General features: G+C 40.7%; 1 protein-coding gene across 4 annotated transcripts in view; it reads right to left on the bottom strand.

Annotated features, from left to right (window-relative positions):
- LOC122548528 (serine/threonine-protein kinase MRCK alpha-like) overlaps positions 1-12,458 on the bottom strand; it is a 493,614-nt gene that overhangs the window by 83,302 nt on the left and 397,854 nt on the right. For 3 of the 4 annotated variants that reach the window (XM_043687290.1, XM_043687292.1, XM_043687291.1), the window contains exon 22: positions 9,801-9,877. In XM_043687290.1, the coding sequence (XP_043543225.1) occupies positions 9,801-9,877 (77 nt within the window). Of the gene's footprint in view, positions 1-9,517; positions 9,566-9,800; positions 9,878-12,458 lie in introns of all 4 variants that reach the window. The other variant, XM_043687289.1, reaches the window with a different exon arrangement.

Here is a 12,458-nt window from a genome sequence, read left to right as displayed (position 1 = left end):
CACCACAGGCCAATCCATCATCCAATAACCACCACAGGCCAATCCATCATCCAATAACCACCACAGGCCAATCCATCATCCAATAACCACCACAGGCCAATCCATCATCCAATAACCACCACAGGCCAATCCATCATCCAATAACCACCACAGGCCAATCCATCATCCAATAACCACCACAGGCCAATCCATCATCCAATAACCACCACAGGCCAATCCATCATCCAATAACCACCACAGGCCAATCCAACATCCAATAATCACCACAGGCCAATCCAACATCCAATAATCACCACAGGCCAATCCATCATCCAATACTAACCAACGACCAATCCAACATCCAAAAATAACCACAAACCGATCCAACATCCAATAATAATCACAGGTCAATCCAACATCCAATAATATCACAGGCCAATCAACCGTCCAAACACCACCAAGGCTAATCCAACATCGAATAACTAGGCAAAAGTGAGGACTGCAGAAGGGCTTATGTCGATTTTCCTGTTCCTCGGATGCTGCCTGACCTGCTGTGCTTTTCCAGCACCACTCTGACCTAAACCCCAACATCGAATAACCCCAGTTCATTCCAATATCCAATAACCACAGGAAAATTCCAACATCGCCACCGAGCACATCTGATGATCACTGACTGCTCAAAATATCCAATAACAACCATCGATCATTCAGGCATCAAATAACTACCACTTCTGAAAACATCCGATAACCTTCATCGAACACTGAAAACATTTGACAACAAACATTGATTGTTCGAGGCATCCGAAAGCTACCACTGACCATTCAAAACATCTGAGAACCACCAGTGACCACTTAAGCACCAAGCAAAGTGATGTATTGAATGATAACAGCAGGAATATCACCACAGGCTGATGTCACAGACATTCATCATAGATATGCATTCAAAAGAAACATGGTTAAAAGAACAAGGAGAGTAGCAAAAGGCTTCAGGAGTACAGAGTCAGAATCATAAAATGGACAGCCAGCTGAAGTGGCACATTTCAGTAAGAAGAATGAAGTGGATTATATAGATTAAACAGTACGATATTAAAGGGGTTGCAAGAACAGACAGCAGTAAGGGGCATCTTTACAAGTCTTTTAAGGTGGAAGGATGGGTAGAAGTTGTTTAAAAAGGCAAACCAGCTTCTTGGTTTTCTGAGCTTTATAAATAGATGGGTAGCTTAATAAAGCGAGCAGGTTATGCTGAAGTTTCATAAAATACTTGTTCAATCCCAGCTAGTAAAGTGACTAATTCCAGGTATAGCATTTTAGGAATAAAGTTAAAAATCGCACAACACAAGGTTATAATCCAACAGGTTTATTTGGAAGCGCTAGCTTTTGGATCACTGTTCCTTCACAACCACCTGATGAAGGAGCAGCGCTCCAAAAGCTAGTGCTTCCAAATAAACGTGTTGGACTATAACCTGGTGTTGTGTGATTTTTAACTTTGTACACCTGAGTCAACACCGGCTCCTCCACATCATTTTAAGAGATGATGATGTTAATACCTTGGCAATGATTTCCTAGAATGGTACCATGGATAAGGAAGGTCAGTTACATGTAGAGGCAAGAAAAGCTGGGATAGTTTTCCATGGATTAGAAGAGTTGAAGAGAGATTGACACAGATGTTTCAAATCATACATGAAAAATATTGTTCTTGGATGATATATTTTAGAACATAACTTTTTGCAATGAAAGATTTCATTGTAGATAAATGATGGTCACTCAGTGAGAAACACATAAGCAAGCTTATGTAAATGCAAGTCAAAGAAGCTTGGCATCAACTGCAGGTAGTTCTCATAAACGCAATTTGGCTGTAACGTGATTTGTGAATTGAGACCTCTTTTTAATAACATGAACTCCCGTTCACTGTTACGTGATTCCATCCCCTGTATTACCGGCCAGCTATGATTCACTCTACTGGCACATCTATTGCTAGAGATTGTTGTCAGTGTGTGTGTATTTTTTTGCTTCTATCTGCAACAAAGTAGGGTAAGCAAACATTGGAATATTTTACTGGAATCATGCACGGAGTTGGGGGTGTGGGGTCTAAGGAATGGGAAGAGACAGAAAGATAAAGAGTGAAATAAGGTGCAATTACAGCATGGTTTAGAGAGTAAGCAGGGCCTTTTGTTAAGCAGAGACTCAGGTGCTGGCTATTTAAAGCTTCAACACATGGCAACTTTATAAGAGAGGGTGTATGTGTGTGGAAGGGGGCACGTGTGAAACTCAGGCTGGACCACTGGTGACCCTCATCTCTGCCCACCCCATCCATTCCCAAGTTAGACTTGATCCAAGTTCACCCAGTCTCTGTTTGAAAGGACGGGCAGACCATGGAGGAGGGCGTGGGTGAGTGGGTGGGTGTGGGGGGAAGAGGGATTTGAGAGTTCTCTCAGAAACCTGAGACCCATCAAAACCTCCAGCTGTTCAGAGCATCCCAGTCCTAGCCACCAAAAAAAGATTTTATTTGAACTAAAAATTTTTTTCGAAAGTTTCACAAAGTTTAATAGCGGAGAGCCAAGTTTTGGATAAATTCCACTTCACAGGGAGCCAGGAATACAACAATATATTGGGAAATTTCACTTATAATAACTTGATAATTCTGTAACTGACCAAAAACAGTGAGGTTCGCTAAACTGGAGTCCATAACCCTGTTTCTCCCATTGGCCTCATTACTTCTATTGTGCGATTTTCTATAACACAACGTTGCACGGGGTCACAATTACCATGTTATAGGAGGACTACCTGTACAGTGTAAAAACTAACCTCTTGTGTAAGGTCAGAGTTAATGGTGAAAAACTTGAATGATAAATTATCTAACTCTAAGCTTCTAACGGAACCTGGAGGTGTACAGAGAAAGCAATCACATTCATTTGAAATATACATTATTCCTATGGATTGCAGTGTCAAAGAGTTGTATTAAGGGTAAAATAATCAATTTTTATTTCTGTTTGAATCATTCCTAGCATACCATGTTGTTATGTTGACAGGATGTAAGGATGGAAGGTTTTCTTGTTTAATTTGTGTGTTTGCTGGCAGAGTTACATGTTCAGTTTGGGTTTTGTGAAGGAAAAGTAACTGGAAGATCCGTTCCAACTTGTAGCTAGTGGAAAAAAAATCTGTAGCATTCAGAAAGTTTTGAAGTAGAAAGCAATTAGGTAGAATAATTAGGTTAGAAAGAATTGCACAGAAGCTGAGGGAGTGGACTGGGAATTAAAAGCATCAGGACAAGAACCTGAAGAGTTCACCGTTGTAAGCTCTGTAAACAAAAAACTGGAGAATTGTTCAACTAAACGATAATGGAAGCATCTTGCAACTTGCACCTTGAAAAATAGCTAGTTACACAGGGAAAATTAAGTAAATTCCAGAAAGGTCTGGCATACTTTGAGTTGAACATCAAGATTGGTACAATGAAGGAATTCTTGGGTTGGATGGTGGGGACAGGGGGGTAAAGTACAATGGGAAATATGAAGGTGAGTTTACTGCATAAGTCTTTAGAAAATATTGTGGTAGATATGAGGAAATTAAGAAATGTCTTGAGGAGAAACCTTTTTCACAATGAGTGGGTATGATGAAGAATGTGCTGCACAAGAGAGCCAGATCCTTAATAACTTTCAAAAGGGAACTGAATAAATGCTTGAGGGGATAATATTACACAGGCTTATAGGAAAAGGTCAGGGAACTGGGATGTTCATTCAGAAGCTAGCAAAGGCAGGATGGGTTGCACAGCCTCCCTTTGCTTTATATCATTCTTTCACTGCTTGCTTAATAAGTGAGCAAAACAATCTAGGAAACTGTAACTAACAATTGCAAACCAGTCTCCCTTAGATGCCTGGACACTAGTCACTCAAACATTCCATAATTACTTCAGACCAGTGACCCACAACAGCCCAAGGCTACACATCAAATATTCAGTATTAATTGCTGGCAAAAAAAAATCACGTAATTCTCCGCAGACCAGCCTCTCAACCAATCTCTTAATAATTTCAGCCCATCAAAACATCCAAAAATAACAGCATTATAAAATCCTATTAATAATAACTGCAGGCCAGTAGTTCAAACACCTGATAGTTTGAAGAAACTACAATCTATTACCAAACACAGTTCCAATATATTTTTCAAAATAGACAACTTAGTTCCTGTGTCAGTGTGACAGAACAGAAGAATCTTTACTCCTCTACAGACATCTTGTGCACTCAAATTCCTTATGATGAAGACCAGCAAAGTAGTTGCTTTCCTAATTGCATGCTACACCTGCATGTCAACTTTCTTGAGTTACAACAAGTTAGAATTCCAGTCATACCAAGCAATTAGAAAGGCAAACAGTATGTTACCTTCATGACAAGGGAATTTGAGTCCACAAGGAAAGATATCTTCCTGCAACTGTATACAGCCTTGGTGAAACCTTACCTGAAGTACTGTACAGTTTTCATCTCCAACAATGAATGGGTATGGAGTACAACAGAGGTTTAATTAATCCAGATTAATCCTTGCAATGAAGGGATCACTTTGAGGAGAACCTTTTCATTCATTCATGGGATGTGGGCATTGTTGGATATGCTGGTTTTTTTGTCCATCCCTAAATGTCCTTCAAAAGATGTCAGTGAGCAGCCTTCTTGAACCACTGCAGTCCTCACATTGTACGTGCTGTTAGGAAACAAGTTCAAGGAATTTGATCCAGCAGTGAAGGAATAGCAACATAATTCCAAGTCAGGAGGGGGAGTGGCTTGGAGAGAAATTACAGACAGTGTTGTTTTCGTGCGTCTGCTGCCTTTGTCCTTTTAGGTGGTTTGGAAGGTGCTGTCAAAAAAACCTGGGTAAGTTACTGAAGTACAGTTTGAATGTGGGACCTTTTATTAATTCATTCATGGCGTGTGGGTGTCACTGACTGGGCCAATATTTATTGCCCAATTGATGCTACGTAGAGTTCCTAACTTTTGACCCAGCAACACTGAAGTAACAGTGATACATTTCCAATTCAGGATGGTGTTTGGAGGGGAACTTGCACATGGAAGACGACCCATGGATCTGCTGCCCTCGTACTTCGAGATAATATTGGTCATAGGTTTGGAAGGTGCGGCCTAAGGAGCCTTTGTGAATTTCTGCAATGCATTTCACTTATTCATTCAAAGGATGACATCTCTGGTTAGGCCCATCCCTAATTGCCCAGAGGGAACTACATTGTTGTGGGTTTGGAGTAACATGTAGGCCAGAGCAGCTAAGGATGACAGATTTCCCTCCCTACTAGACATTAGTGAACCAAATGGCTTTTTCTGAATTGACAATAGTCACTGTTAGACCCTTAATTCCAGATTATTTATTGAATTCAAATTCCACCATCTGCCAAGGAGGGATTTGAACTCTACTCCCCAGAACATGAGCTTAATTTAGTGATAATACCACTAGGCCACTCCCTCCCTGTCTCGCCTTGCAGATGGTACACACTGCTACCATTGAATGTCTGTGGTCGAGGAAGTGAATGCTTGTCGATGTGATGTCAATTAAGCGGGCTGCCTTGAGTCCATAAGTAAGGATGTCGTCCTGCAACTGTACATAACCTTGGTGAAATATTGTGCACAGCTTTGTGACCTTGTGGGAGATCTGTGTCATTGACTATGCTAGCTGTTGACGGAGTGCTGCAGAACTTTACTTAATTAATTGAAGTTTCTTGAGTGTTGTTGGAACTGCACTCATCCAGGCAAGTGGGGAGTATTCCATCACACTCCTCATTTGTGGCTTGCAGATGGTGGATAGGCTTTGGGAAGTTACTCATTGCAGGATTCCTGACCTCTGATTTGCTCTTACAACTGTCGTATTTATATGGTGAGTCCAGTTCAGCTTCTAGAAAAGTGGCATCCTGCACCCACCCAGACATTTGGAGAGTAAGCCATCACACTTATGACTTGTCTTATAAACAGAGACAGGTATTACAGAGGCAGAATGTGAATTACTCACCACAGAATTCCTAGCCTCTAACCTGCCCTTGTCGCCACAGTATTAATATGGCTTGTCCAGTTCAGTTTCTAGTCAATGGTAAACGCTAATAACAGACATTGTGTTGTGCACTTGTGTTGTGCAAATAATACTTGTCATTTATCAGTTTAAACCTGGATGTTGCTTAGGCCTTGATGCATATGTGCATGGACTGCTTCAGTATCTGAGGAGTTGTGAATGGCGTTGAACATTGAGTAATCAGTGGCAATCATCCCCACTTGTGATTTTATGAAAGGAGGATGATCATTGATGTAACAACTGAAGATAGTTAGGCCTTGGATACCATCCTGATGAACTCCTGCAATGACACCTTTGGACCAAGGTGACTGGCTTCCTACAACCACAACCAACTTTCTTTGTGCGAGGTATGACTACAACCAGTGCAGAGGTTTTCCCATGGTTCCACTGACTTCAGTGTTGGTGGACTTCCTTGATGCCATACTCAGTTAAATGCAACCTTGATGTCAAAGGCAGTTACTCTGGGATTCAGCTATTTTGCCCTTTTTGTAAACAAACCTATAATGATGTCAGGTGTTGGAATACCCTGGCAGAACTTAAATTGAGCATCAGTGTTGATATAAGCACTGCTTGATGATACCTTCCATTACTTTACTGATGATCAAGAGTAGACTGATGGTGTAGTAATTAGCTGAGTTGTCTTTATCCTGCTTTTTGCGTACAGAACATTTCTTAGCAACTTTCTGCATTATTGGGTAGATGCTAGTGTTGTAGCAGTACTAGAACAGCTTAGCTGGGAGCATGACAAGTTGGGGAACACATGTTTTCAGGCCTAGTGCCAGAACATTGAAGGGGTCCAGAACCTTAGTAGTATGTTTAAAGTCATTTCTTGACATCATGTGAATTGAATTTAATTGGCTGAAGACTGGCATCTGTGATGCTTGAACCTCATCCACTTGGCACTTCTACATGAAGCTTGTTGCAACTGCCTTTTTGTTTGCACTGATGTACCGTGCTCCCCCTTCATTGAGGATGGGGATGTTCGTGGAAGCTCCTCCTCGAGCAAGTTGACTGTCCAATACCATTCATGACTTGGATTTGGCAGGACACTAGAGCTTAGATCCAGTCTGTCGGTTGTGGAATTGATTTGTTTATCACTTGCTGTTTACGTTGTTTGGTAAGTTGTGCTTTTGATAGCTTCATCAAACTTATGCCTCGTTTTTAAGCTTGCCTGATACTGCTCCTGGCATGCCCTCTTGCACTCTTCATTGAACCAGTGTTTATTCTCTGGAAGATGGTAATAATTGAGTGGGAAACATGACAGGCTTTGAGGTTGTGTTAAGTACAATCCTCCTGATGCTGATGGCCTACACAACGTCACAGATGCCCATTCTTGAGTCTTTAAATATGTCCCATTGTGTTCTGTGTTACTGTCACATAGTACAATATAAGGTATTCTCAACTCTACTTGTTCCAATGTTCCTTAAATACCGAAATGAAAACTGTACACAGTAGTCCGGGGTGGTTTCACCAAAGACCTGTATCATTGTAGTAAGTCTATTTTATTCTTGTACTCCAGTCCCCTAGCTATAACAGGCAATATGCCATTCCCGTTCTTCATTGATTGCTCTACCTGAATGCAACTTTGTATGTTCCTTATACAAACACAGTCAAGTCCCTCTGAACATCAATAGTTACAAGTTTCACTCCTGCTAAAAAAAACTTTTCACTTCTTTCAGCTGAATTGAATAAACTCCCAACTTCCCCATATTATATACCATCTGACACCTTGTTGCCCACTCAGTGAACTTGCCTACATCCGTATGCAGCCTAATAGGTTGCATTCCCAACTAACTTTAAATTGGCAACACGCTAAGAAACAATACTCTCTGCCTCTTCATTCAAGTTAAAGTAGATTGTAAATTTCTGATGCCCAATACTGTGCCACTGCAAGTTTAAAACCACTTAGTTTATGCCTACTCTTTGTTACATGTGTGCTAACCAATCTTGTATCCATGCTCAAATATCACCCCTAACTCCCTGAAATACAGTTAATCTGCATTCAACAACAAATGCATTCTCCTCACCGACAGTTTCTCTTTGTGTTATGCTGAGCTTTGGGAGACATTCCCTGGAAAATATCAAGTGGAGTTTAAAGGTGACTGGCATAAGAGATGATACCAATAGGAAACACCACACATACATAGTATAGGCTGTTGTCCTGACTCTCCCTCTTAATATTTAAAATCCCATTTTATTCACCTATAATGTGACTTCTTTTATTCAGTTAAATCAGACACATTACCATTAGTCATATTCATATGAGGGAATCATTTAAAAAGGACAGTTTTCCAAGGAAAATATACATATTGCACAGAAACACAATTCTACAGATGCAAGAGATCTAAAATCAAAACAGAAATACTCAGTATGTCAGACAGCATCTGCAGACAGAGAAGGAATTAGCTTTGAAGGTCAATTACCCTTCATTTGAATTCTGTTTAATTGCTCATTGCTAGTACCATAATAATTCAAAACAAGTTTAGTTATTCTATCAACATAGCGTTTATTAAAAACAAACACTACAAAAGACAAAGCCAAAACACTACAGGATGGTCACACACAAGATCTTAGAAACAAAATACAGTCAATTTCACTTGGGTTAAAATTTATTTATAATATTATGTGGTTTCTAAGACTGTTTGTTAATATTATTCTTAGTTGCTTAAGATTCTTTCATTATGTTTTGGACTGATGGTATACAGAATCAGAGACTAGCTATTGTGCATGGAGGCCATTCTGCATGATGTGTCTACTCTGGCCCTCTGATGGAGCAATTACTCCACTGCATTTTTCCTATCAACTTGGAAAAATTCCCAGAATATTGTAGCTGCTTGAAAACAAATTAAGCTAATTTTTAGCTGTAAATTTTAAGTACCAAGTCAGTAATTACTACAGGTAGAATTGCCACACCTGAATTGCTACTCATTTCCATGTCTTGTAAATATCATGCGTAAATAGAGTGTTGACATTACCCATCTAGTTTCAGTGTATCAAACAAGTAATAATGTATCAAAGCAAATGTTACTCTTGAATTTGTACTCCATAGGAAAAAGAACCATTTCTAGGTTTTAGTCTCTGCAATACATTTTTCTCTGATTTCACAGAATCATGGCCATTATTTTTTAAAATTATTGCCCTCAGAATGTGGCTGGATTTAGTGCTCTAGTTTTCCTACAATTGATAAGAACAAGGTGAGTAGTTGAGAAATGGATTATTTACAATTTCTCTCTGCCGCCCCCCCCCCCCCCCCTCCCCTCCCCCCCCCCCCATGATACCCAAAGGTTCAGGTGGGAGATGAGCTGCAGTTCTGGACGTCCTGGTGTTTCCACTTGGAAGACTTACTTTTAAGTTGGGAAGTATGGGTTTGCTGATGAACATTAGTGGACTTCTGTGAATTGACTGTATTTTCCAGACAGGGATTTTTTTTTTTATTGACTTGAACCAATGAGTTGAGGGCTCATTGGTTGAAAGCTTTTGAACTTACATCATTCCAAAAGTCTACCAATGAAGAAGAAGAAGAAGTCAGAGAATCCTATCCCACAGTGAAACAGAAGCATTACAGTGTGGAGAGGGGAAAGAAATTAAATTAAAAACAATGAATAACTATTTCAGAGATAACTCATTAACAGTGTCACTCACTCATTCAGCAACACAGCAAAAACAATTAACCTAATAAAGGATTCAACCACAAAAAGGGAGTCTTGGAAAAGGGGAAAACAGAATTGCACATACATATAGTAAGTGACTATATAATTTATTTTACTCACTTCGAATTGATCCAGAGGAGAGGCAGGTGTATTCAAAAATGCCAAGAAAGAATTCTGTGAGTCTTGGTGCTTTACACCTAGAAAAACAGCAGCAAGTTCTTTTAAACGCAAGGAAATATTTAGCTTGCACCTTTTCTGGAGGACCAGTCTACCTGCGCAAGGGGGAGTGGACACCATAACATGTCTGAGGTGCAGTTTTTTTTAAAGAGGTAACTCTACATTTTGACATCAGTTACTGCAAAATATCATCATTCCACAAAAAACTTAAAAATACTCATGAACAATAATTAAGTCTAACTGTAACACTTCAACACTGAATAGATCCTTACACCATTCTGAGTAGGGACAATGACTATTCCTGCAAATCCAAGATTGTTGTCCATTAGAATCAGATCTTTATCAGATTGTCATAAAACTTATGTAATCTGACATACTCACCTTATTGAATTAGATTACCTACAGATTAGATTAGATTACCTACAGTGTGGAAACAGGCCCTTCGGCCCAACAAGTCCACACCAACCCGCCGAAGCGCAACCCACCCAGACCCCTTCACCTAACACTACGAGCAATTTAGCATGGCCAATTCACCTGACCTGCACATCTTTGGAGTGTGGGAGGAAACCGGAGCACCCGGAGGAAACCCACGCAGACACGGGGAGAATGTGCAAATTCCACACAGTCAGTTGCCTGAAGCGGGAATTGAACCCGGGTCTCTGGCGCTGTGAGGCAGCAGTGCTAACCACTGTGCCACCCTCTTGTGCCACCGTGCTGCCCTCTCTTTGCCACCGTGACTCACCTGTCACAGATAAGTCAGCCAAGGGAAAAACTTATGGATTAATGTGCTATATTACAGAGTAAATAATAGGGCCCAGTTCATGACATAGCTGAAGAGAGAGCAATGTTGTCACATAAATTATATGAATCACTGTGATTGTTTGAAATCTGTTTGGCCTGATGAATGCAAAAGAAGATTGACAAAATGTCTCTCTTTTCAGCGATATTCAGACTCCAGTTCCTGAAAGATGTAATTTTCACAAACAAAATATGAATGCACCAATTCAGAGCAAACACTTCATGCCTGCTCCACCATTCAACAAGTTCACGCTGAGGTGATTCCTCCACATCCCCCCTCCCCCCCATAACCTTCAACCCCTTGCTTACCAGAATCTTACTCTACCTTAAAAATATTCAAGGACTCTGCTTTCATTGCCTTTTGAAGAAGAACATTCCAAAGACTCATAACTATCTGTAAGAAATATTTCTCTCGTCGGTCTTAAATGAGTGGTTGCTTATTTTTAAACAGTGACCCATTTTTCTAGACTTGCCCAAGAAAGTAAACATCTTTTTCACTTCTAACCTGGCAAACTCATCAAGTTGCTTTTATTCTTTTAAACTCCAGTAGACACAAGCCCAGCCAGTTCAACCTTTCCTCATAAACAACACACCTATTTCGGGTATCAGCTTAGTAAACTTTCTCCGAATTGATTCTATTGCATACATATCATTCCTTAAATAAAAGGACCAATATCATAAACTGTACTCTAGATGTGGTTTCACTAGTGTCCTGCGTAACTGAAGCATAACCTCCCTTCTTGTTTATTCAACTTTCTTCATAATAAACAATAACATCTATCAGATTTCCTGATTAGGAATAAAAACAGAAGTTGCTGGAAAAGCTCAGCAGGTCTGGAAGCATCTGTGAAGAGACATCAGCATTAACGTTTTGGATGTGGAGCCCCTTTTCACAAAACTTCCTCGGCAGAGGTCTCAGGAAGGGTCACTGGACCCAAAACAGATGCTTCCAGACCTGCTGAGCTTTTCCAGCAACTTCCGTTTTTGTTTCTGATTCACAGAATCTGTAGTTCTTTCGGTTTTTATTTAGCTTTCCTAATTACTTGCTGTACCTACAGACTAATCTTCTGCAATTCATGCACGAGGACGCCCAGATCCCTCTGTATCTCAGCATTCGGCAATCTCTCATAATGTTGATAACTTGCCTTCTTTGTGTCAAATTGAACAATTTCACTTTTTGCTACTTTATATTCCATTTATCAGATCTTTGCCCACTCACTAAACCTATCTATATTCATTTCGGCCATGACATGACGTCAAACTCCTCTTCCGTCATCTTCGCCTCTGTGCCGATTTCTTCGGATAGAAGTCCTCTCCCCGCCCATAGACCCTTTCACCCAGCTCCAACACTCTGCTTCCACCTGCACCCTTCCCTCCAGCCTTTTACCTGCAGTTGATCTGTTCATTGAGAACTGTCAATATGACACTGGTCACCCAAATTTCTCTGCCCTCCCCCCCCCCCCCAGACAGAAGGAGAATCGACGTTTCGGGCATAAGCCTGAAGCAGGGCTTATGCCCGAAACATCAATTCTCCTTCTCCTTTGATGCTGCCTGACCTGCTGCGCTTTTCCAGCAACACATTTTTAAGCTTGTTATGAAGTCTGTCAATAAGAGTGGTGCTATTGTCGTCTGGCAGACTGACCTCTTCATTGGAGAAGCTGAGTGCCCACTCTCAGATACCTCCTCCTATCTCCCCCAGCACCATGGCATATCAGGCCATTGTATCGACTAACGCCATTTCATCGGGCGATCCTCCCCCAACTGCCTCTAAGCTGACAGACCCCCAGCCCCACACAGCTCACT

Source organism: Chiloscyllium plagiosum, chromosome 3, assembly GCF_004010195.1.
Source record: "Chiloscyllium plagiosum isolate BGI_BamShark_2017 chromosome 3, ASM401019v2, whole genome shotgun sequence".
In the NCBI taxonomy this organism is placed as follows: domain Eukaryota; kingdom Metazoa; phylum Chordata; class Chondrichthyes; order Orectolobiformes; family Hemiscylliidae; genus Chiloscyllium; species Chiloscyllium plagiosum.
The sequence above is the reverse complement of the archived record's forward strand: the minus strand, read 5'-3'. Positions and strand labels throughout refer to the sequence as shown.